The 26,493-nt window shown below is 36.1% G+C and overlaps 1 protein-coding gene across 3 annotated transcripts in view; it reads right to left on the bottom strand.

Annotated features, from left to right (window-relative positions):
* DCLK2 (doublecortin like kinase 2) overlaps window positions 1–26,373 on the bottom strand; it is a 62,919-nt gene extending 36,546 nt beyond the window's left edge. For all 3 annotated transcript variants that reach the window (XM_072405900.1, XM_072405901.1, XM_072405902.1), the window contains exons 1-2: window positions 25,520–26,373; window positions 14,241–14,575 (exon numbers count right to left, since the gene is read on the bottom strand). In XM_072405900.1, the coding sequence (XP_072262001.1) occupies window positions 14,241–14,575; window positions 25,520–25,934 (750 nt within the window). In that variant the 5' untranslated portion in view covers window positions 25,935–26,373. The remainder of the gene's footprint in view (window positions 1–14,240; window positions 14,576–25,519) is intronic.
* Between the last annotated feature and the right edge of the window lie 120 nt (window positions 26,374–26,493).

Here is a 26,493-nt window from a genome sequence, read left to right as displayed (position 1 = left end):
AAGCAGAAAAAGAAACCATTGAGACACCAGACATATTGTTCTAATAATATTCTACTTTGACAAGAGGCAGATTGCCAGCATTTCTGAAAACAGCTGACTCAATCCAGCGGCGCAGTCACAGTAAATACATTAGGCAGAAGTGTGTGGGTCTGTGTAAATGTCGCACCCCTGGGAGCTTGGAGTTTCTGCCCTGCACTTCCAACTCTTCTACCTAGAAAGAGCTTTGATGACATTTCAGTAAATTTGAACAATATGAGCACAGCACCATGCAATTCTGGCATGGCTGCAAAACTCCAACAAAACTTCAGAACACTGAAGTGTGACACACCCTTAACATATGAGAAATATGTATGAAAGCTGAACAGGATGTGAAATCCTTTAGCCTGAACAAAATGGATAAAGGCAGCTGCAAGCCTAGCTTTTCCCTTGTATCTGCTAAACAGGATGTTTCTGGAAATGCAGGGAAAATGTCATTAATTTTATGACAGAAAGAAAGGAAATCCTTCAAAAACATAACATATACACAAGCTATCATGCAATGTAAATGAACTTATTGTTATTAATTAAAATTTATTTAAAAAAATTAAAAGTAATTATTTTGGACAGGCATGATTTGTCTATTTTTATATTTCCATAAAATATTATTTGATTTGTGTTTTGTTAGATCTAGCTTGTTTTGTATACCTTAGTGAATCACAGTTTTGCAGCCACAATGCAAAACTCCAGAAAAGGCAGAAAAGAATATAATATATTGTGAGGTCTATTAATAGGCATGCATCTCACTGGAAGGAATACTCAGTAAACCTGTTTTGTTTCCTTTAATTGCAGAGGAGGAAATGTTAGTGCATGGGTATATATAGATTTTCCAATGGGCTGAAAAATGGCCCTGTACAAGGTCTGGTAATAATATTACAATAATAATAATGTGCAACCCAACTGGGGAAGTGAACCTTACTGTTGACCCTGTGATGGGAAATCTAACATCTCTGACTTGTCAGGTAGAATCTTCCAAAGGGAATCCTGTTCTGATCACAACTGTCTAAGGGCCAACAGGGTTGTAAAGTGGAAAATACCTCAATATGACTAAGAACAATGTGATGTTCACAACTGCATTTACTTACAGTTGTGAAAATCACATTGCTTTTAGTCCTAGTAGTTGATGTATCTGTCCTGGTATCTCAAGGAAATAGTAATTGCTCTTCATCAACTTTTTTGAAAAATAACATATAAGCAAATCAATAAAAGTCAAATAAAATGTAATACATAAATTGTTTTAATGTTGTAACAGTATTTCAGGAAATCTTCTCCAGACACTTGTACCTTAAGTCTTTCCTGAAATCATCACAATAGAGTGTGATATTGTATTTTTTAATACCTAATGTGTGTACTGCCCAATGTTTCTGATAGCACCATGTATTCACAGGGGACTAGCTATACTTGTAAATGCTAATGAACAGCGAAGCAAACAGCTGTGCTTTATATCTCTGTCAATATCAGAGAAAATACATGTAGGCCTCCTTTATTTCAGCTACCCTTTTTGAACAGGCCTACAATGCACTTTTCGCACAATAACCTAATTAATAATTAATATGTATATATATATATAAAAAATATATACATATATCTTTTATCTACTTTAAAAAAAAAATAAACAAAATTGAGGGCTTCACAGTGGTTCGTTGTGCTGATGCAGAAAAAGCAGGTCATCTTTTGTCTATGTTCATCCAGGAGTGAAGGGCTTGTTACCCTTCTCTGGTTAAATATTGTATGCTGGAGCTGTTATAGTTTAGTGTGTTCAGACACCCAACATTGATTAGTTAGCCAAATCCTTTACCTTCTTCATACAAGCATTACAAACGGGCAAGTGTGCGTAATTTAGTATCCTTAGGATTAACTGAATGGCAGCAGTATTGTAGGATCCTTTTTCACAGAGCATTTGACAGTATTTAAGTAAGTCATTAAAGAAATACAACCTTCCAATTGCTGTTTAGCTTATCTGAAAGAAGTACATATGACAATCTACTAAAGATAGATATCCATGTTTTCTTCTCTTTCCAGGACAGTAAATCAAAGTATTCAAGTAAGAGGATGAAATATGAGGATGGATCAAATATATAGTGCTGTATATTGTTAATGTCATCTGGCTTATAGATGTTTGTTGTAAAATTGTCCATGGGTCACTACAATTTAGATCATTACACTCAAGACTACAGTCATATCTCTAGTCACACTCCACATAAAGCAGTATTACCATGTAACATTTGACATGTCCAAACAGAAGACTTTCCTCTTAAATGGCTGCCCCATATTTTTGGGGGCTAATGCATTTATAATGATTTACTTCCTAGAGCCTAACCCCAGAAAACTGTTTTCATATTTTGATATATATATATATATATATATTATCATTTATATTTTGATTTTTATATTTTTATTTCTGTCTGGTGTTCTTTTTTTTTAATCTTTAACCCTTTTAGGAAAATCTTGCCTTAATTCCTGTTTTTTGTGGTGTTCTTACAATAAATGTTGGTTATTAACAGGAAAGAAAAAAAAACAGTAATGCGTTTCCACTTTTACTAAAATTGTGTTTTTGTTTGTGTGCCCCTTGCAATTTTGTTTATTATGTTAAGGGTGAAATGTCCCCAAGTTCTAACCTTTTTTGTACTTTTTCCAGAAAAAAAAAGTTTTTGCTTAAGATAGGCATTAAAGAAATCCTGCAATAAAAAAAATATTTAGGTTGCCAATGCCAATTTGTCTTGAAATTGCTAGTTATCTCACTATCAAGCTTATCAAATAGCCTTAATAGTTTATTTCATTGACTTTTCTAGATCATTGATTTAGAACAGTGGTCGCCAACCATTTCAGAACCACAGACCACTACATTTACTGACTCCAGACCGTGCATGCGCAGGGAACCGGGGTGTCAATCAAAGGGTAAGAAACCTCCCTCATAGTGACGTTATGATGCCAGAACCAAATCTGAGCCTGCGATGGGGGAGTGGGAGGGTTGTGTCCAGTTCCGGCCAGAGCTGTGGACCACTAAAATAGTTTCTTGTGCAGTAGAAAAACAATTCCTTTCTCAAATTATCTAGTGGGTTACTATGTGAAGCAGTACAGAGGTATTGACTTTTCATCAACTAACAATCAAACACGATACATAACTCCTCCTACTTTAGTAGCCCAAATATCAGGGCTTTTCTTGAGACATTACACTATAGTCTGAACTGAGGACAGAACATTACCTGTACCATATCAGGCCAGTGTAGATGGCACTGTAACTTTAGTTTAAAAAAAACAAGAACAAACTGTAAATAACAACAAAAACTGTAACGAACAAAAACAAGATCAAACAGGAGTGCAGTGCATTTCTACAACGTGCCATTGCATGCATTTCTGTGCATTTTTGTGTGCTTTCCCATTCTTCTAATGAATATGGCCATGGTCACAATGGACAACTAAGTTGGTGGCTGTGCACTGCTGTGTAACACATGGCACACCACATGGTATGAATGAAGCCTTAATCCACTCTGGTCTACAACTAAAAAAAAATGTGCTCCTGAATTAAGAATTACTTCAACAGACCTTCTTCTCATATCAGAAACTGCACATCTGTGTCATTGCCTCAGTCTGAAATTCTGGGGTAACGTTATACTACTAAAAAAGTGTCCAGATGTGCTACATGAATCCTTTGTGAATAGCTTTTGGAACAGCTGATGATACTAAGCAAGCGATTACAATAACATGAACTGTACAATGATGTTTAATAATTTGAGCATAAGAAGTCTGATTAGAAATCATCACGTCTTAGAATAACGTAATATTCATACAGTAATTTTTATGAAGCATACCAGGTAGCAGGTTGCAATGCACATTGTTGTTTAACAATGACAAAAATGTTTTATTTTCTTTTGATGCGTTTTAGCATAAAGAGATATTAAGGTTAAAATTAATATAACAAGATTGTTATGGTTTACTTTTTTCCACAGGGACAAAATTTATCCTGTATACAGAACTTTAAAGGGACTTTAAAGTTCCGAACTTTTTTTCCGAATAAAAAATACCGAAAATAAAATAATACCCTGCAAATAATAAGAAAAAAAAACAAAAAAAACTAACAATCTGCATTCAATTCACTGGTGAACTGGGAAACAGACTGTTTACTCCCAGCATAGCATATGCCATTGTAATATTGATCTTAGATCCAATTTACAAAATATTGGACTTTAAAGCGGATGAAATAGTGTGCATCTAATTCGTTTTACTTCTTTACATCTATCAATGTGTCACATTACTAACACCATTACTTGCCCAAGAAATAAAAAGGCTGTTTATAACAAAAGGATCTCAAAGCAGATGCAAGAGATACTCAGCAATGTGCATAAAGCCGCTTCTATTTACACATAATTAAGGCAAATTCACGCAGCTGAGTCATGCCAATCATTTGCCACATTAAATGGTAGGATTACAGAGCACTTTGCCAATCCTTTGCAACACAAAGCACCTGCTAAGCCTGATAAGGTCCAAAACAGCTGAAGCATGCTGGGAAATCCATGCTGACTCAGAGGGAAGCTCCACATTATCCACCTCTCAGATGCAGTCACATTCTGAAGACATTTTTCACTGGGTTACAACAGAGACTACCATGGAATATTCCCTGATTTGTACATCAAAGACACAATTATTCACTATGCTCTTGTCATCTTTTTTTCCTATGTATATGGTATTGCCTATATTGACCCAATGTCTTATGTATATGGTATATTCACATAAAGTGAATGTTCAAAACAGATCAAAATCATAGCACAGTAGAGATATCACCACTTAAATCAGCATGTCCTGAAGCTAAAATATTAGGGCTTTGTATTTTTTATGTAAGAATTGCATTAAGCTCATAGTTTATATTCTGGTCTCTGTAGTTAGTGTGGAGCCCAAAAAAAATATGAGAGGAAATCTGTATAGTCATGGGGAGGGCATTTTATGTTCTTTCAGGGTAATGGAGGAGAGATCCTTTAATTTAAAGCTTAGTGGAGTCCCTTCATTTTGTTTAGTTTAATTATGGTAGAATCAGAATTTACAACTGCAGGAACACATACTATATTATTAAACTACTGTATACAGTGAATCTAATCTGCAGAATGTGCTTACTTGCTTTCAAGTAGGGTTTTGCTAGAATCAAGAAGAAGGTAAAGAATGACCGATGTTTGGGTTAAATTTGACACAGACACAAAGCTGAACACCAAACTTATTAACAGGCAGCCCAACTAAACATATAAAAAAAAAACAGATCAATAAAGAATCTTTGTTTCCATGATGATGATATTCTAAGATGACAATTTCAGATTTCTTGGGCTCAAATGTGAAAGAATGATACAGAGGCAAACTATATTTGGCCACCACAGACCTTAACCGTTTTGATGTGCTGAATAAGACTTAAGGCAAGCTCTAACTCTCTCATCACTATGACAAGTGATATCTTGACAAAAAATTAACGCAACTCAATACCACATAAAATTTGCATCTTAATCTTTAGACCTAGGTGTTAATATTAGAATTTTTAAAATGTTATTAGCCAAGCAGTGTGTGTTGCTTTGCACATTTTAGCATAAAGATTGCTTAAAACCCCAAATGTTATATATTTTCTCAAAAGAGAAACCATATAAAATATGTAAGTACTTTTTTTGTAATTTGTCACAGGAGTTTGTTTACATGCCGGTGCAGACATCAACGTAAGTCATAAAATGAAAATGGGTTAAAGTTTATGTCAAGGCAAAACAAACAATACAGGCACAATACATCCCTGTATACATACAAATCTCCTCATTTTTGTGAACTGAATAAAATTGAGTGGTGTAAAATCTAAGTCCTCTCAGTTTTCTTTTGTTAAAATACTCAACCTCAATTTTTTTACACCCAGATTCCTACAAAATAAAGGCTAATCAGTCTGTACTCCAAGTTGGGAACTAGAAGGGGTGTTGCTGCAATAAATGATCAAAGACACAAACATGCTTTATGACATAAAGGACTTTACATGCTCGTATGCAATTATATCCAAGCTAATACAAACATACAAAATTGGTTTTCTGAAGGAGCTGTACCAATGCCAGGATTACATATCGTAGTTCTATAGATTATGCCTTTAAAGAAATATATTCAATCTGCTGTGTATTCAGATATTGGATTCTCATGGGTTGTAACAGGCTAAAGTTAGTTTTTTTACATGTCATTTGGGTACAATTCAGAGAATGCTAATAACAATTTGCTGTAATGAATAATAGATCACAATGCAAAATGTTCTATCATGCATGCGTTGCTCTTCTTTTTGAAAAACAGAAATATTCCCCTATGATACTTATCTGCAGTTGCAACAGACACATTATCCTTTGTTAATCAAAGAATACTGTATATAATTATATGTTGAAAATCTAAATATAAAACGTAAATAATGTGAATCTTTACTTATTATCAATAATGCAGGAAACAATTGTAAGCCCTCCTAAACAGATTGCATGCTTTTCCATAATGTATACATGTATTCCCTGGTCTGAATTTTTCCAGGAAACATTATATACTAGAAGTACCTGGCATCTGTGTGCTGCTTTAAACTAGATGTAATCCTCATAGGAAGACATTGAGTTAGTAAAAATGCTTTGTATCATAAACAATTGCTATTTGTTTTACAAAATACTGTTTTTAACTTAATTTTATACATCTGATTGCTGCTGATCGCATTCAGTTTATTCTTGTAAGTCATGCCCTGTCTACATGCATTTATTTCTGTACATCATTGTTTTGCACTAGCTTATTGATGGTGACAACAATGGTTCATGCTTGTGCAGAGTATGCTGCCACAGCTCACTGTGGTCCCCATTAAAGGTGCATACAACAGGATGATGCAAGAGCACAATTGGGACACAGCTGTCACTCCATAACAGTAAATGCCTAAACAAGGACTGCATGGCAGGATCAAAAGAGATTGTTAATAGGAATTTGTTTTTCACGATTGGACAATTAAAATGAATACTTACAAAATGTATTGTATAAAGACTTTGGCTTCTTAAGTAAATCAGCCTAAGTGTGTTAGCATTGCTAAAGGCAGAAAGTTATTGCAAATTCAAATGGCTTATGCATTATATATTTCTGCTACCCACAGTACAACTATACCAAGCCCCAGCCTATTTCTGGCTTGCATTTATGTATGATTTAGAATATCTAGAAGTAAGTAAATGCATAGTGTTTTGAAGACATTTTTGTACCTGTTTCTTCTGTATATACATGAATTGCTCCTGTGCACAAAGGTCTGGAGGCAATTGGGGAGATCCTAGCTACTCATCACATTATAGTTTTTAAAAGGCCATAAGCAGTATGTAATTAAATTATCTTCAGAAAGATGACATGGTGCTGAAAGTCTTTTCTGGGATGAACATGGATTAAGGTGAACCTACAACACGTAGTGGCTTCTGGACAAAGGACTGCAATACCGGATGTGACAGATAACAGCTGCAGGCAATGCTTTACCAGCCTAATTAGCTGCTAATAGCAGGAAGCTCAGTGGGATGCAATGTATTGGCCCAAATTTACAACCATGCCTGTGCTTTAGCTTTAAAATAGCAGATGGTAAATTTCAATAATGACCAAGACATGTAATACTCTGACTGTGCCATACAGGTATCAAACTATTCATCTGAAATACAGAAAGACAAAGCCAAAGGCTGCTAGAAATATTTCATTTAGCTTTACTGCATAAGACAGTGTGGAGGTACAAGAGCTTTAACTTCAGTTTGCTATAATCAGTTGCTATATTCAGTTTGCTACTGCACACAGCCTAGAGGAATACATCTGATAACCACCATGCCTTTTTTTCTGAAGTAATTATGTGCAACAATGGCCAAAATTATATTTGGAAGAGAAATGCTAGGGGAAATGAGGTAAAGCTAACATTATTTGTTCCTATTCTTTTGATTATGAATTTATCCCCTTTTTGGTGAACCCCAATCCACAAACATTTTGGATAAAAAATTCTATATTTTTATGCTGATACCCCTAAAATATCAACAAGGATGGCAAAAGACAAAGGCATGTTTTTTAGTTTTTGATACCATTAGGAAATTTAGCCTTACTGCTAGTCTTTGTCTCAGTTAAAGAACATTTCCCTCATATGTTCTGGGCAAGGCTGTGGAGGCAGAAAGTAATATTGTGTACCTGGAGTAGGAGTCTGCAAAAATATAGCAACTTAACAAACAGGAAAATCTCCAACAGGGAAAGACACTGCAATACAAAAATGACAGGGGTTCTAGTATCCTGCTACTAAAAATTATTAAACCCTCAAAAAAATGAAATACCTCTATCAGGGGAACCTCTCTAATAAAACAAAAAGTCTAATAAACTAATAAAACAGGAGTCCTCTCTAAAAAAACAAAAAACAAATTGCTTTTAAAAGATGCTTACCAAGTAAAGAATGTAGCTGGAACATGCATACAGGGGAAGATAACAGGACTTCACTAGGTCGCTACTTTTTCTAGCTAAAGTTAGGTAGTAATATAAGAATAAACATTGGCCCCGGAATTACACTTAACACTCAGACAAGCTAAGTTTTTAGTATCAAAACTTGAGAGGGGTTTATAAAAATAGATCGGGGTTCCATTCAAAACCTATTTACATGTTGTCCTTGTATAGAGATCTATCCAAACCCTGTCCTAAATACTTAAATTTAAATTCATTGACATCTTCATTGTTTTGGTAGCATGGTGTCCTAGGATGTCACCTAATTTTAGCATGTTAACCTGGTTGATATGCAGTAAGCAGATGCAAACTGCTCCTGGTGTACATGAAGTCAGCAGGTACTCATAGTTCTACTATGTAGAATGCAGAGTGCAACTAAAGTGGGAATTATCTAATAACCTAATTAAAGTTATTATACCATGCCAGAGTGATATTTAGCCTGTACGTCTACTGCCAAATAGCTGTCAGTGTTTCTGTCTATTTCTAGAGAATCAAAAATAAACGTGAGAATAGAATATTAACTATTATATAATTATATAATAGAAATTAACTATCCAAGAATGCAAAGGAGCAGACCCAAAGCCCTCACCTCTTGTTCACATGTTCAATGTAATGACCACAGGCATAAGTAGTAAATAATATTGGGAACTGTGAATTTAGCTTTTGGTTTGATCGATGACTACAGCTATGACACATACATAGCAACCCTACATTGATGATGTTCTCTACCACAAATAGAAGCCAGCATTTTGAAAAATATACTATTTAAACTGTATCAAGGGTCTTTCTTTAAATAGCTTTACTAACATATTTTTTTATCTAAATACTTGGTCAATTTCCATAAAAGATGTCACTGTGGTGTTTCCATCTGCCACAACCTAAACTCATTACATTTTCAACATGCTTGTTCCTGATCTCCTGCAGCTAACCTTGTTTTATAGATTACATTTTCACACAATCTGCTCAATGCTAAGGCATGTTTCAGAACAGCTTGGAGGGATCTTGTGTTTTTTTTTGTATTGTAAGATTCAGATAATCTTTCCACATTGACTATTTTCAAAATGTATGTATTTTTGATATTTACCTTAGGGAGTGTTTTTTTAATTCTAGGTCTTCCATATATTTCATTTAACTTGATATTTTACCAGTAAAAATTGAAGCTGCATTTTGTGGGGTATACATGCTTATTCATATTTGTGTATATACTGTTCATGTTGCAGTTTCCCATTTGACAAAATGCTATAAAACTCTATATTTAAAGGATGATATTACAAATAAAAGGGTTTTTTTTAAGCAAATAGATTAGACAGATTCAAAATAAAAAGGCTAGTGTGTGCTTAGTTTTCTTTGACAGTTCTAAATATACTTGGTTAGGGTCCCCAATCTACTTTCTTTTTATGACATTACTTAAAAACCTTCCTATACGTTTAATGCCTTTATATAAAAAAAACTTTAAAAGAAAGTATTTTAAGATTTTTGAGAACATACTATATTACTACAACATGTAAGCAGGCCCAGGTAGGGTACTACATCTCTAAAGCAGTGTAATACCAAATATTTAAGTATATGGAACGTTTAGGTTACACAAAATAAAAACAAAACCTTTATTTACAATACAAAAAGTTAAAAAAATATATTCTTATGATACAAATCATTTATGATCAAACAATATCCTTGAGCCAATAATTTTCATCACATGATGTATGTGTTTTCCTCTGTTTTGCTAATGCAGCTTCTTCAAGAGAAACCCTAATTGTAGTACAGTCTATAAGGTAAGGTAATATAATTTCCTGTAGTGTTTAATTCATCATGTATAGAATATAGCTTCCATATGTTGGCCAAGGAAATACGTCAGCAATAGAGAGCCAGGCAGATAGAATCTGTATATAAAACATATATCCCCCATTAATTAATGGACCTCACACTGGCACACCTACAGGCCATAAGATGCAGCATAAAGATTCTTTATCAATCTATATATCTATCAATATTAGATAGATATAGATATATTAGCTATCTTATGCTTATGTTTATGCTGCACCTTATTCCCTGTAGGTGTGCCAGTGTGTGGTCCATTTCTATTGTCTAATATATTGCAACATACTGTATTATTATTATTCTAGCTTTGATAAAAAAAGACCCAGATTTCCAGTCACATGATGTCAGTGATGCCTTTTTTTCTTGTTTGGACTTCATTTACTTATTTTGTTTTTTGAAATTAGCATTGAAATGTTTAAATATCTTGTTTAAAAGTATGTTTAAATCTTGCTCATGCTCATATTGTTACACATTTGATACCTAGGTTTCCAATTACAGGGACATACATAAAAGTTGGACTAAGACTTAATTCTTTTAGCCATCCACTGACTCGGTGGTTCCTAGACTCAGTTCCCTCTTTGGGTTTATATTTCCCTAAATAGGCTCCAAAGGGGTAACTATATATTTTTTTTAAAAAAAGTGGTCATGCTTTTAATATATGTGAAGTTTGATAGTAACTTATAATTCCCCCTTTACCTCAATGCAGATATAAGGACTTTTTAAGGATTACTGTGATATTCCCCCTTGAGGAAGCAGGTTCCTCTTGCAAAACGTGTCGGGACTATCTGAATATCAACTTTGTTGATATATTTAAGGAAATTCCGCCTTTGAAACTTTGTATTCCATTTTATATATTATATATAAACATTGTTTGTTCACTAGGTTTTCTATTGTTTGGGTTAAAAAAAATATTCAATAAATATTTGTGTTTTAACCCTTATACTTTTGGTACCACAGAAACTCCCTTCTTTGGGGTCTCCCCCTTTCTTTAGGTGAGCAACTATATACCCCCTCTTAAGGGCTTTTCTTCTTTTGTTATTTGCAGTTATGATAGACGTTATTACTAATAAAGAGGACAATGTAACCTTCTGAAACCAAATGGTTTTTGGGTAACAGTATTTTTGTTAACAATATTAAAAAAAATTATGTTACCCTAATTTGTAGGCACTGTTTGAATAGAGCTCTAATGTTTGCTAAAATAAATAAAGTTTCCATGGGGTAAACTATTTTCTTTACACTGCACTAAGTAATCCAAAAAATGCCAATCCAAGTAATCCAAAAAGTGTCAGTAATGCCCTTCAATACCTAACAATACCCGAATAACCTCACCGTAGTAATGTAATTGAATGTTTTATCAATTTGGGGGCTGTGTCTCTGTGTCAGAGGCATCTACTGCAATAAGGTTGTATCATCCGAGTTTATGGGTTTTAGGCTGACTCTTAGTGGACTAAGCTCTAAAGTCTGACTCAGCTTTAAAGTCATTTGTAGTATAGTGTTTCAGATCACCATAATAGCCTTATACACGCTGTACAGTTTAGCTGTGTACTTTGAAAATTAAGTGAATGTAGATTAAAGTAGTTAAAAAGTGGTAAGAAATACAATTTATTCAGTGCAAATGCATATCCAACAGATAACATATTGAATCTAAAAAAAACTCAGTGATTCACAGCGCTAATAGGTGCTAATAGACTACTTCTTTATATGTAAAAAGCAAAAATTAAAATGTGTCTTCCAGTGCTATTGACACAATCTAAATTATGTTTGCTATTGTTGGGAATATGTAGATCCACACTCCACTATTTATTAGGCTTCTTTTATTTGTTTCCATTTATTGAAATACAATGAGAACATCAGCAGTTCTGGCCTTTGGATATTTAGCTATGCAATTATCAGAAAACATCAGACTAAAATAAACCAAAGACCTTTTTTAATAGTGTTTCCTAGCAACATCAGTTATCTAGAATAAAACAAAAACAAAACCTATTATATTTTTGAAGATATCATGCTGCATCCACAGAGAAAGCATACTATTGTTATACCAATGACAAAAAGAACCTAATTTTATTTCAATTAATCTGGCGCATTTTCTACTTTGCCTGCTGTTGTAAATTACTGGGTTGAATGGCAAGCAAAGGTGGATAGTGGCAATATGTGAACATATGTGAATATATTTTAACATTTCCCAATATGTAAGCAGGCTGGCCCTTGGCCATAATGGAGTACAGTGGAGTAGCAAAAAGAAAATCTACATAAATGTTGCTAGCAGATTCAGGTAACTAATGGCCAATTGCATGTTTTACAACTGAACAAAATTAGATTTAAAATTTCAACCCAACTACCATATTTATTTCCCACTGATGGCACATACAGAACATTGTCTTGTGCTGTTTTGCAGTTTGGCAAAATACACAATACATGTGTATGTTTATACTTATAGCATGAGCACACCGTTTTTTTTTAGAAAAAATGTTAGCCTGTGGAACATTTGACCATTGTCCTGTCTGCGTGACATTATGCAAATACAGAATAGAGCGCACTGTACACATATATACTGCTGTAGAAGAGGAATGACAGCTGTCTAAAACAGAAAGCTGAAAGGAAAAGAAAATAGACTGATAATCTCTATGATGCTGCTCCTTAATTTACAGGGTAAAGAAGGTTTTAGACCAGGATCGATCACTTCATTGCAGTATAACATACAGAAAGATCCAAAGGGGTACAGATATTTCCTGTGCTGTCTACCAGGAAACCTTTGGTTGAACAAACAAAAAACATCTTTTGGAAAGTTTGACAGCGCAAAGTTTCAACTGTGTATATTTTGGATGGATGAACTTCTGCCCACAAATTTTATGGGATGATCAAGAAGTATAGTTTATATCAATTAAATAATTTTTATTTTTATTTATTTAGTGGGAAGGTTAGAAACTTTGTGAGGATGTTTGTGTCTTTCTGTGTTGGAGATATTTCCCTGTACTTACTGTAATAAACACACGGTTTTATTAGAGTAGAGACGGAACTATAGAACTATTCCTGTAATAGTCTTGGTGACAGCTAATATCACAATTTTTACATCACCAAAAAAGTGTTATTTTTTTAATGACACAAAAGACAGCACAGTTAATGGGTACACTAATTCCAGATAAGGCAAGCAGTTACTCAATTTAGATGAACAGGTCACCACTGCAATGTAATTACAGAATATATATAAATATACTAATTGTCATAGTACAAAAAATGATTCCTTTCTTATAAAAATGATCAGATTTGAAAAAGTGGAGAAGAAAACAGATCACTACTTGTTTATAATTAGGCACCCTAGTCACGTAACCATTTGACCTGGTGTCACGGAATCAGTAAAAGACAGAAAATCTCCCCAGTCAGTCTCTTTACAATTCTTTTCAACAAGAAAAAAACTGGTAATCGCTTAGAGATTATGGGCAACATGGTTGGCTCGGTGGCTTGCACTTTTGCCTTTGTACTCTTGCCACAGGATCGAATCTTGACCAGGAACCTATCTGCAAGGAGTTTGTATGTTCTTTCAGTGTTTAGGAGGCTTTCTTCCAGCCAATCCCGTTTCCTCCCACATCGCAAAAACATGCAGTTGGGTTAATTGGGTTTGTCTCAAAGTTGGCCTTCATCTGTGTTAATGACATTTGCCTATAGAAGGAACATCAGATTGTAAGCCCCACTGAAGGACAGTAAGTAGTATGACTATGTACTTTGTAAAGTGCACCGTGATATGTTTGTGCTATATAAATAATAAATTATTGGGAGAACATTGCGAGAAATGTAGAGAAAAATAGAGTAAAAAGGATGCATTTTTTATGTAAGCATGGTACTCAGATATACACATATATAACACATTCCATGTGAGCTATATTTACCCAGAGTCCTATGGTAAAAATATACCTGTAAATATTTACCTGCTTTCCATCTAGTGTGCACAGTCTCTTGACAACCCCTGAATCCAGCTTTATAGCATCTGTGATGTCTGTTAGGACTTGCTCAAAGGAATGCGCCGTCTTCTTATTTAGGAGAATGCGTACAGCCTTGCGTGGTTTTACTCCACTCCGAATGACCGTCACTAGCTTGGGTTTGATAAAGTCTTTAGTCTCTTTCATTTCATTCTTCAGTGAAGTTAACTGTGACAGCGAGCGAGCAGATCCAGTCCTTACATTCACAGACCAGTTTGGATTAGTGTTTCTGTTGTAGTCTACTCTACGGTAAGACTCATTTGAGGCACAGACATAACTTTCACCTGCAATGAAGAAAAAACAATGCATAGAATTAAGTATCTGATTGACTTAATATACTCTTAAAAATGTTCTAGTTTATAACCAGTCATGGGGACAAAGCACTGTTTTGTGGGTGCTCTTTAATATGAGGGCAATGAAGAAATAACACAACCTAAAAATAAAGCCGATACAGAAGAAGTGAAGTAAATATAGAAGAATAAATTTGCACAGCTATGATTTCATATCTAAAAATGTTTTTTTTTGTACTGATATACAGTAAATTTTGGCAAATCACCAGGAGGGATAGAAACAAAACAAATGTGTCATGATTTCTTGCCTCCTCCTACCCTACTAAAGAAAGCCTTTTTATGGGTATCTGTGTTACTGCTGGAGAGTTCTCTACACTTGCTGTCTAGTAAAACATTGTCAGCATAACAGTGAAGATCTCAATCATTCCCTCCGCCATAACAATAAAACATCAGGGGTTCTTACTCTATCTAAAACAAAGACAGAATGTTTTAGCTGGACATACACTTTACGATGATGTTTCACGTAGGTTTTCATCAAAGATCTGTAATTCTGTTGGGCAAGTTTTACTTATTGTATAGTCTTGTCATGCTGCACAACCTGGCATGTGTCAACTATATTTGCTAGCCCAGCTTTGACGATTCTAATGTAATGTCTTCACTACCCATTGCTTACTTGACATTAACTCAGCATCATTATATTGGTGATTCACTGTCCATTCATCAGGTAGGTGACAGAGGAACAGGAAATAATGGAGTCAACGGGCCTGCCTTTTCAAAGCTCTCCATGGATATTGAAGTTAGACTATCATAAGTGAACCAGGGTGTTCCAGCAACTCTGAAATAGATCTGGTCCAGGACTGAAAACATTTGCCAACTAATCTTTAATTAAAAAAAAAATGGGCAAATATAGTAAATTGTCATTGACATGCACAAAAAGGTAGCATTCAATTAAGATAAAGAACAATATCAACAATCAACTTGTGCAATATGAAAATGACAATAAAATGATCTCCATATAAAAAAGGGGATACAAGCAAATAAAGAAATACACTCTGGGATTGCTGGATCACACAGGTTCACCTATGATCGTCTATCTTCTCCAATCGTAGACAGTTTTATTATATCAGGCCCATGGTCCTGCCTATGTGGTACAGCAGGGTGTGTAAATTACAGGAGTGGATAAATTACAAATCCTTTGGCAAACAAAACAGTCTTTAAATAAGTTTTCAAATGTGTACTTAGCTTTTTCTTTAAATAATCGTTGTGTGTAACATTAAAATGTTCCAAGATGAGTCTCTTGTTGACTGTCGGGGGAATTTGGGATAGGGATCTTCTGTTTTGGTTTGAGATAATTGGAAATAATAGATGCAATTATTTTTAGGATGAAAGTGGTTCTGTTAAAATTCAGCTTGATCTCCCTGATAAGTCAAAGCTGAACTTTTATTTTAATCAGTTTCTGACAATCTTGTTTTGTGCTGAGCCTCCCTTGTTTTTCAATGTAATGTATAATTTAGGGTGTGTGTATATACTGAATATATTTCACGCAAGCAGCAAAACATGTTGGGAAACCGAGTTATGAATTAGAATGGAATATATTAAAGCCTATCTGATCACATAAAATGTTTCTGAAATTACACCTTTAGATTTTTGTACATTTTTTAGATATTCAAAAATCATTATTTAAAGTTAAAAATCACTGATAATTAACATATATGCTTCCAGGCATTTATAAATATATAGCCAGTTTTACAATAATACAATTTACAAAGTCAAAGTAAGTTAAGATCTGTTCAGCTTTCTTTCGGAACACAGAGAAAAATAGAGGCTGCTACTACTAACCTATTGGAAGACTGGGTATTATGCAAATCTAATTGGATCAACACTTTTTAAAAGTGCTGATCAGGTGTAACCATGCAGTTCAAGGCATATGCTTTGTTCTGACTTTACACATAAAATTTATTTAGCCTTCTGAAGTCAGAGGATTAGCATGATAGTAGTCCAACAGTGGACCCCTATGTAGAACTGATGTGGGCCTTCCCGCTCTCTATGCTCATGTCCCAGCTCTACACCCTACCCACCCCAACAACTGACCCCACATTTCCCTGTGCACTATCCCCATGGGGAGGATGAACTGACAGACTGTAGGTTCATTTTACCCATGCAAGTTTCCTACTTCCTACTGGGTGTGCTCAAGCGTCATACAGCAGCATGGGAACAAGTGTTCCTGTGCTCAGCTGCACTGTCTGTTCTTTCTGGCAGCGCAGCTTTGCTAAAGACCCTCTCGCAAGTTCAATGTCTGCAAAGAGAAGGTGTTAAAGGGGTCCATATTGTAAATCCAAATAATGCTGCAGGTCCGGCCATGGTTGTGAAAGTCCCTGTTGGCTGAGGAGCACAGGCACAGGCTTCAATTCCCTATGTCTGCCTGTGCTGCCATTTTAAGAAAGTGGTTTAGAAGGTTGTACCCTGCAGTTATATAGTGATACCACCTATAGTCTTCCATGCATGTTGTTTGTGAATTTACCCAAATGATTATTTCAATTGATGTAATGGAAGTCTGGAAGGAATCAGATGAGCAATGAACCATCACTGATATAAAGTATGGCTAGAGAAAGAAAATAGTGGTGGAACACATGGACTTGTTGTCCTAATCTAATGATTAATTGTCTAATCACACCAATAAATGCTCATGTTTATGAACTGACATCTGAAATATCTAAATTTCAACCCATAACCAAGCCTTAATATGAACAGAAAGGTTTCCTTCTTTAACAAAATGCAGAACTTTTTTTACATAGAATTGCTTTCTGGTTCTTGGCATGTGCCCAACACTATTAAATCATTTCAACATTGAAACACAGCAGGTACAAAAGGTGACAGATTTGTCAGAGGTGAATGTCATGTGTAATTATCAAACATTATTTATGTTTCTGCTGTTAATGTGGTAATGACAGTTGTGCATTAATGAATCCCCCTTGTTGACAGCACATATTTAAGTAATGTAGATATCCTGCAGATATCTGACTCATCTACTTCATAAACAAGATTTTAATTTCATTTTAACTGACTGACTTTTTTACTTACTGCTACCATATAACGATCACTCTGGGGCCAAATCTGTAGCAAAGGATACATTCTCTATATTAAAGAATAGATTAGATGTTAGATTTTGAAGAATCTGAGGAGGAAATTAAGCTAACCATGTTCGACTGATTAGAAGAAAACATTGAATCGGTTAAATATTGATCAAAAAGGTTCTGCAATCATATTTATGATGAATATTTTGGTAGACTGTTGTCCTCAAATGAGATTGGACAAGGGAAATGTGTTAACCATAGTATTCAAATGAAAACTGCATGTTACAATTGATATTTTGAGTAGATAAAATGCTAAAACCTGTTGTAATTCAGATTGGATATTAAACAACTACACAAGTAATTAGAATGATGTGATGAATGCTAAAACTACATTTATTGGCATCCATACAGTCAGATTTTGTTTAGGATTAGATTTATTTATGCAAGCTACATCAATAAAGCTAATACTTCCAACAAACAACGACTGTTATTGATTTTAACCAAAAGTTGGTTCTGGTAACTTTGTTTTACAAAACAAAAACTGTTTAGTCAACATAATGTGACTGCCTGTTTGTATTTATTATGGCAGTGTTAGGAATTTGGATGGGAAGTGGTATAAATGGAACCATGTAATCTGCAAAATGCTCCTGAATTTGTTGGTACTTCCTAAAGCAGCCTCTCTTAACACAGAGAAACTCTTGAAATAAATTTCAGGTCTCAGGGAACCTCAACTAATAATTTCTATATCTACAGCTTATGAAGTATTACTGTGAACATTAAACAGACATAAACAAAAAAAGGAAAAAACAAATGTAGCAAACTTGACAGCTGCCTTATGTGACAACAATATTTTCAATACCAGAATAGAAAAAAAAGAGAACAGTAATATGTATAAAACTGAATTCCCACTTTCTTTCTGGGCAGTGTAATAATGCCCCCTTACATTAGTGGTGAGTGAAGAAACCCCCCTTTACATTGCTAGTCTATCATAAAAGGACCCCTTTCCACTGATGGCAAGTAAGAGAAGGACCCCATAACCTTGGGGATCATTGGGAAAGAAGCTCCTTACATTGGTCGTAAGTGGGAAAAATGACTCCACTTAAAGAATGCTAAAAACACTATTAGAGTCATTGATAACTTATCTGAGAGGTAGAAATAGCTCAGAATTGCTCAGAAAACATCTTGAAACCCCTGAAGGAACCCTGGGTAAGAAAGAATTACCTAAAGTAGAGGTCCTCAAACCTTGGTCTGCAGATCTGGCCAATGCAACCACCAGCAGGGTCAGGAGAAGGACCCCACGTGGGGGGTGGGGCACACTGGCCAGAGCTGCAGACCAAGGAGACATTGCAGGCTTAGGGAGGTGGACAGCCTGTCCACTCTTCCATTGCAGGATCAGACCTGTGATGGGAGAGTGGGTGGGTTCTGACATCATGACATCACTCTGGGGGAAGTTTCTTCCCCTATGAGTGACACACGGCTCCCCGTGCATGCGCTGTCCAGAGTTTGTGCACTTAGTGCTTCGCGACCTGCAAAAGGTTGGGGACCACTGATCTAAAGTTATAAAAAAAATTAACAGCTGTGAAAAGAAAATTAAAACAGATTAGAATAGGTGTTGGGTTTATTTTAATAAAACCCTGATGTTTCTTGCCTCTAACTCGGCTTCATCTTGTTCCTTGTATACATACTTTTATTTTTTACCGTTTATATGATCCTGTGTCTTTTCCAATCAGTCATATGTACAGTATATATATGATTGTAGTATGGCATTTTACTCTAGTAGAAAGGTCTCATAAATCTTAGATGTACCTTTAGTTACTGTTATGTAGGTAGTAGCATCTAGGAAATAAAGCTTGGAGTTAGGAAGTTCAGGGTAACTTAATATAAAACAAAGAGGGGTGAAGATTCAATGCTATGATAACACTTGTGAAAAGTCACAGACTAATGTAATGACAAGGCTACAATGGCAAGAACTAAAACTAACTATACATATATCAGAAAAAATACAGTCTTCTCTCTTATACTAAGAGAATATTTACATTATATATTGTACTCTGGAAATAACCTCAAACTATTGTTCAGTAGGTGAATGCAGATCATGAAATCCTATTATCAAATAACGTAGATACAAGTGAAACCTGGGTTCACGTTTCTAACAAATAATTCAAGATCCTGTGTAAGACAATTCACATCTCAAATTTCCTTCTGACACTACACAAAAACAGGATAGCTAGACAGGAAATTAAAACTGAAGGATGCCAGGTGACAGCAAAATTCTAAAATATTAAAATTGCAGTCATGTAAGTTCAGCATTTCAGTACACAGGGCAGTGACAGTAAAATGTTGTAGTCAAAGCATGTCGCTTTTCTTGTGAAACCTACATTACACTTGCAGAAAATCTGTATGTATACAACAGCCAAAATGAGTAAACCTTACAGTAGTACATAGATGAGCCATGAGGTTTTGTACAAAGTACATTTAGTTGACTTTGGTACCAGTAAAATACTTCACAAGTCTGTACCTTTTCAAAATACCAAGCTACATCCCAGGTAAACAACTAAATACACACTTAATTACATTTAAGAAGGCTGTTTTACCTGCCAAATGATTTGTGTTTCTGCCCATCCAGTTCTGATATTTACATGATGAGCTTCTCTCCCAGTCACTTCTCTCCCAGTCACTTGGCTCCTTGTGCTGCTTCTCCCCCTCCAAGTTACATTTTAGTACCTACATTGCTTACTTTAAAAACTATTTATATACTAATGTAATAGTTAATGGAGAGCTGCAATCATTTGTGTCCTATATGTCCGTAGAGTTCAGCTTTACTAAACAGAACTTTGGGCTTTTATATATTATTATTAGTTGAACCCCCCTCACTCTTAAATCGTCCTGCCACGTCATGGCCTTCTGATTGTAAAACACAAATTCTATTTGCCTTGATTCATTTACAATGGCAGACACTGAAGTAATGCCAGTCAAAGTGTTTGTGTTTATAGCTTAAACCATTGCCAAGCTACATTTAAATTCACACTATATGATTACTTCTCCAATAACAGCAATGACAAGATGTTCCATGAAAAACCTAGCAAGTGTGAAGGGTAAGAATAATATTCATGAGAAAATCTTTGATGTGTCTGTTTTGCAAATTAGCACAAATCTTTAAATATACACGTTATAAAATTTAAATGAGACGTTTTGTCTTCTCTGTCTCAGTAGAATTAGGAAAAGCAAAACAAAAAGACAACCTTTCTTTAGCGCAACAAGAATTCAACAGATCATTCCTGTATTACTAAATACAATGGAGAAGTAATACAATACATTGATGGCTGTCTGTCATCCTCCCACCCTCTAACCCTTATGTTCTTCTGGCACTGTGAAGCCTGCTTTCCCTCTGCCCTGCAGATTCCAGATTCTCTAACACCACATATATTCATGTTACATTCTAGTCTCAATATGAAATACTTTCATACCAGCATGATTGTTTCTATGGTTAGAGAAGCTTAGAGATCTGTAAGACTGTGTCTGCATTGCAGTGGTGCACATTCACAGGCCAAACAAGCAAAAAAAAAATGAATTTTAAGCACGTCATGCAATATTGTTATAATTTACACTCAAAAATGCAAAATACCACAGACAGGCCTAGTCTGGTTTAAATTTTATAAGGCTGAACAAGATATATAAACTAATGCAGTTATGTAACTATTAAAACAGAAGGGATGTTTTAATTTAAAGAAGGGATGCCTGGTATCATTTTTTTTATTTAATAAAGCAGCACACAGATTGAGACATGGAAGGTCAGGACTGAGAACCAAACAGGTGTACTGCATACACATATGCTGACTGGAGGAAAGATCATAATGATAGGAGGGTAACTGCTGCTGCTCCATTTCTGTCCAATCACAGGCTGGGGGTATGGAGATGACTTACCTGCACTAAAGTCAAAGTATTAATATATATATTTAATATATATATATATATATATATATATATATATATATATATATTTTAATATATTTATTTTTCTAAAACAATATATATATATATATATATATATATATATATATATATATATTTTAATATATTTATCCAGCTTTCCTGATGCTTTATTGTACATATTAAGAATTATGATTGGCTTAACACCTTATCGATCAATCAGCAGGCCTATTTGGAAATGTAACACAAACGCTTGTCTGCATGTGCACTCCTTTCACAACGAGCAAATTAGAACGAAAAATAGATTAAGTTAAAAAGGGTGAACCAGTTGTCATCAGGCCTTGTCAGAGTCAAATCAGGCAGGCAGTACACGAACAAGCCTTCATTTAACAGTTTCACCGAAGTCCTTGTACAGATACACATCTAGTAAAAGGCATTTGTAAGCCATATTCTGATAGCACTTGTATTACAAGAATATATTAACCAATGTGCATCATTAAAGGCTTACTGCAACCAAGGTTAAAACTTAAGGAGCTTTTTTAATTTTTGAAGGCAAAACTGCAAGAACACATATAATCAATGAGCTGCATGAAACGGCTAGTCAGATGGTAGATTCCCCAGTTTTCCGTTTCTAACTTTTTGCAATGTTAGTATGCCCACATGGAGCTGTGCAATGTTTATTCAGTTCTCTGGCCTTGTATACAGGTCAGTCACTGTTTAAGGCTATACACACGCATGCAATGGTTCTCATCCAATAATCGGTTCAGGGCTGATATCGAACAAGAATCTTGCGTGTGTACAATGCTTATCATCCATCATCCGAACGACCGTCCTGATGGATCCATAGACATAACTCTAGTCATAGTAACTTTCATGTTCTTGTGTTTATCAAGCTAAGGTAGGCTTATAATAGGGATGATACTATTAAGGTGGTGTACACTGGCGGGTATTTTCACAGGCTTAGATTCAAGGTCATTTAGAATACTGATTCCAACATCTAACAGTGATTTAGATACTAGCAAATTTAGACATTCTACATAAAAGGAAAGCTGGGCAAAGAAAAATGTGGAAGCTGACACTTTGCACTTTTTTCTGACCAATTGAGTTGTCTAATTCTGTTATAATTTGAGGCACAAAGCTAGTGATGTCAAATGATTGGAACTACTAACAGTGACACAGAAGAAGGAGAGGACACTGACCCAAAGAGCTTTAAATCTAGGAGGTGGGGAAGTGGTACACAATAGGAGGGGGGATTGGTGGGTGAGGGTTTTAAGAGACAAAAGACAAAAGAGATGGGATTTAAGGGCTCTTTTAAAGGAGCAGAAAGTAGGAGCAAACTGAATAGGAGGTGGAAGACCATTTCAGAGAGTCAGGAGTGTGATGAAGTTATGAGTGAGGAGTAGGTCATTGGAGGAGCCAAGAGAGCGGCTAATCATAATACCTTGGTTTTGAAGCCAGTAGATCATTATAATAACCCTGCTTTGGATTGTCCCTGACCCCAATGGGTATTTCATTCCACCATGACCATTGTCACTTAAAAAGAAAGTAACAGCAAAAATCTAAAATTTGTATGTATACATACCCTAGTTTTGAGGAGTTTTGCTCTTACTTCCTGTTGCATCTCCAGAACAGTGAAGGGAAATTACTTCAACGGAACACACAAAAAATATTAATAAAAAGCAATGTAAAAGTTTATGGGGAAGGAATGCTGTTATTTACTAAAATGCCATGTAGAGGTTACAAAAAAGTGGAAAACTTTTTGAACTTGTGTAACTTAAATCCTACGGAAATCCAACATTATCAGATGCATTAAATTGCAACTATTGATACACACAGTTTTTAAATGATCAGTTTCCCAATATGTAAGCAACATATTCAATAGCCAGCATCTACATTTTTGATTATTAGAAAGTCCACATGGTGCTGATTACTCTCAAAGCTATTTTTTGAGAGAATAGCTTGTTTTGCCTTAACTTAGGCTGCCTTCACATTATTATTTTGCAGTAATATGTGTGCTACTGCCATGCGGGGTGAATCATTGTTTGTGTGCCATACCAAACAAGTGTGAAGAGGCCCTTAGCATCAAAATTACTTTTTTCACACCAGAGTGAAAGATTCCTGAGGAGAAAGGACAGGTGAGTATAAGATTTAATGGGCTTTCCAGAGTAAAAAAACGAAGGGTAAACATAGTAATCCCCAAGGCTATGTTCAAACTGGAAATTATGCTGTGGTGCAGTTACTGGACTACTCGGGGGAGATATCACAAGTAACTTCTACCTGTAGCAGCCCAATAGAAAATGAATAGGGATGGCAGTCAAATCTGCAGATTCTGGTTCTTTAAGAATCAGCACTGTGGTGCACTCAGAAGAATCCCAGGTAAAGAGGTCAGTGCCGACAATGGAACAAGGAGAGGTTAGCTCAACTTAAAATTTCAAACGTAGAATGGACTACTTAGGCACTTTAGTTGTTGTTGTTGTCTATGAATTCACTAAGGAGATAAATGAATCTCTGGGCACGTTTCCTAGACTGGAAGTAGAGAAACATTCCCTTTACAGGGAGGAGAAAACATAAAAACTCTGACACATGGTCTACCCTTTCCCCACGTTACTAAAAACAGCAACAAAAAAGTCTGAATGATATAAATTATAACTTCTCCCATTGCTATAAAGAAAAACTATGGCTAAATGTATATGTTTTTTTTTAACCATGGTTGCTAGGGGTTCCTTCAGCAATCAGCAATTTGTGCCTCTTATTTGTCAGTTTGAGGCACAAACTCTCTATCTGTAAGGGTGACATTCTTTTCACTGGCCAGCAATGTAAGCGGCATTGTTCCTATATATATATATATACACACACACAGGAACAGTTCTATGTATCATAATAAATACCTCCAGCTGAATGGATTGGCTATGGCAGTTGTCCAGTCAGGTTCCGCATTCACATAACTCCTATTGATAGTGCACTGAATGCTCTAGATGGCTGCGGAATTTTGTTCACTGACAGCTGCATTAAACAGTATGTTACTTATGGAAAAATCTGGGTTGGGGTTAATATTAAACATCAGAAAGCATGATCTGTTAAATAAGAAAGTAAATAATCACATGATTTAGAAAGGAGTAGGGAACAATATCAGATGTATTTTATGTAAATCCCCCTGAAAAATATAAAACAAATATACAACTACATACAAATATGCAACAGTATATATCTGTGTTGCAGAATAATGAAGAAACCTAACAGATGATTGAGGGACCACCTGCTGACTGCGAATTACAAAAGCGGAAAGCATACTTGTGAAGAAGGAAGAGCCAGGCCAAACCAGACACACCAATGCCATATTTCTGGCTTCTATCTGTCAAAATAACAAGACCCACAAGCATAGAGAAATGCTGCAAATGTACAGTATCCAATTAGCGCTTAAGAGCCATGAATGGATTTGTTTAATCTCAACTATCCACTGGAGATTTCTCTAATTGCCTGTGATGTCAGTGGATCCCTGTTGGTGCATAAACAAGTATATGGCTAAGGCTTTCCTGTTATTGATTTAAAGGTCACATGGCCAGTGTGGGGAAGCCTATATATTCATATATGTCAGGAGCAGCTTCTAGTTAACCCCTATTGCAGCATGACATGGAATCCTCAGCAATGTGCATGGCCAACCCCTTTTACACTGCATGAGTACTACTTCCCAGAGCTGTCACTCATTCCAGCCAGAAGAATGTCCCAGAATACTAATGCTGACAATTAAAATCAAGAGCCATCTTGATCAGGTACCACCTCCATCTAAGTGAATGTCAGGGTATGTGTGAATTGTCATCCTGCAGGAACAGGGATGCAGAGCACATTGTCGGTGTACATGTACAATGAGACTGAGAATCATGCTAATAGCATGGCAGGTAATCAGCTTGACCTCTGCATGCTCTCTGATCATTACCTTCTTGCAGCTCATCCAGGCTGGTGATCTTCCTGCTGCCATCCAGTGTATAGATGCATCGCACACCTTGGGGCAGGCTGACATTGTCAGAGAGGGATCGGGTCAGCTCCATGAGCAGGGCATCGAATGACCTGAACCGCTCAGCAGACACTGCATAGGGCAGCCCCTTGAAGTAGCGATCCCCATTGCGGTAGAAGCGCACCTTCTTGGCCTTCCTCTCCGAGCTGAGCGCCTGCAGGGTACGGGTGCGGTAAAAGCTGCAGTGGGCACTGTGTGCAGGGCTTGGTATCAAGCCATTACCCCTGGATCCGGAGCCCGAAATACTGCCCTGACCTCCCCCACCTCTCCGGGATTGCCTTTGCTTTTTCTTCCTCTCGTCAAAATGCTCCAGCTCGATGCTCCTGGCGCTGGCCATTGTGGCTCTCTGATGTAGTCAGGAATGAAGGCAGTCACCATCCAATGTCAGCCTATTCACAATGATTTAGCCTAAATTCCTCGGAGGCGCTGCATGCTGCTCCCAGGAATAGAAGGTGCAGTACAGTGCATGTCCAGGAGGACACAATGTCACTCCCCCATGAGGCTATTGGAATCGTATGGTGTATTCTACCAAGGGAGGAGGAAAGGTCCAGCACACAGGCAGCAGCAGTGCAGGAAAACAATAATGCTGCGGAGGGAAGAGAGGCAGCACAGCCTCACACTGAATGGAGCAGCACAGGCATTGTCTCCATGAAAGAGTCGTCTGTATTCCTATATCAGCCGGGCCCAGTGCACCTCCATAACCTTCTGATTCAATAGGAAGCTTCCATCCAGCACCGAGGACACACACACCCAGCCAGCTACCCGAATCCCCAGTACAAGCGTGTAGTAGAGGGGGAGTATGATGGAGGAGGGCATTCCCTGCATCCCTTCAGCTGTGCCTCCTCCTCCTCCAGATACACAGCTCAGGATCCATTATTATACCCCCACATTCACCT

The sequence above is a fragment of the Pyxicephalus adspersus genome, chromosome 3 (assembly GCF_032062135.1).
Source record: "Pyxicephalus adspersus chromosome 3, UCB_Pads_2.0, whole genome shotgun sequence".
Taxonomy (NCBI): domain Eukaryota; kingdom Metazoa; phylum Chordata; class Amphibia; order Anura; family Pyxicephalidae; genus Pyxicephalus; species Pyxicephalus adspersus.
The sequence above is the reverse complement of the archived record's forward strand: the minus strand, read 5'-3'. Positions and strand labels throughout refer to the sequence as shown.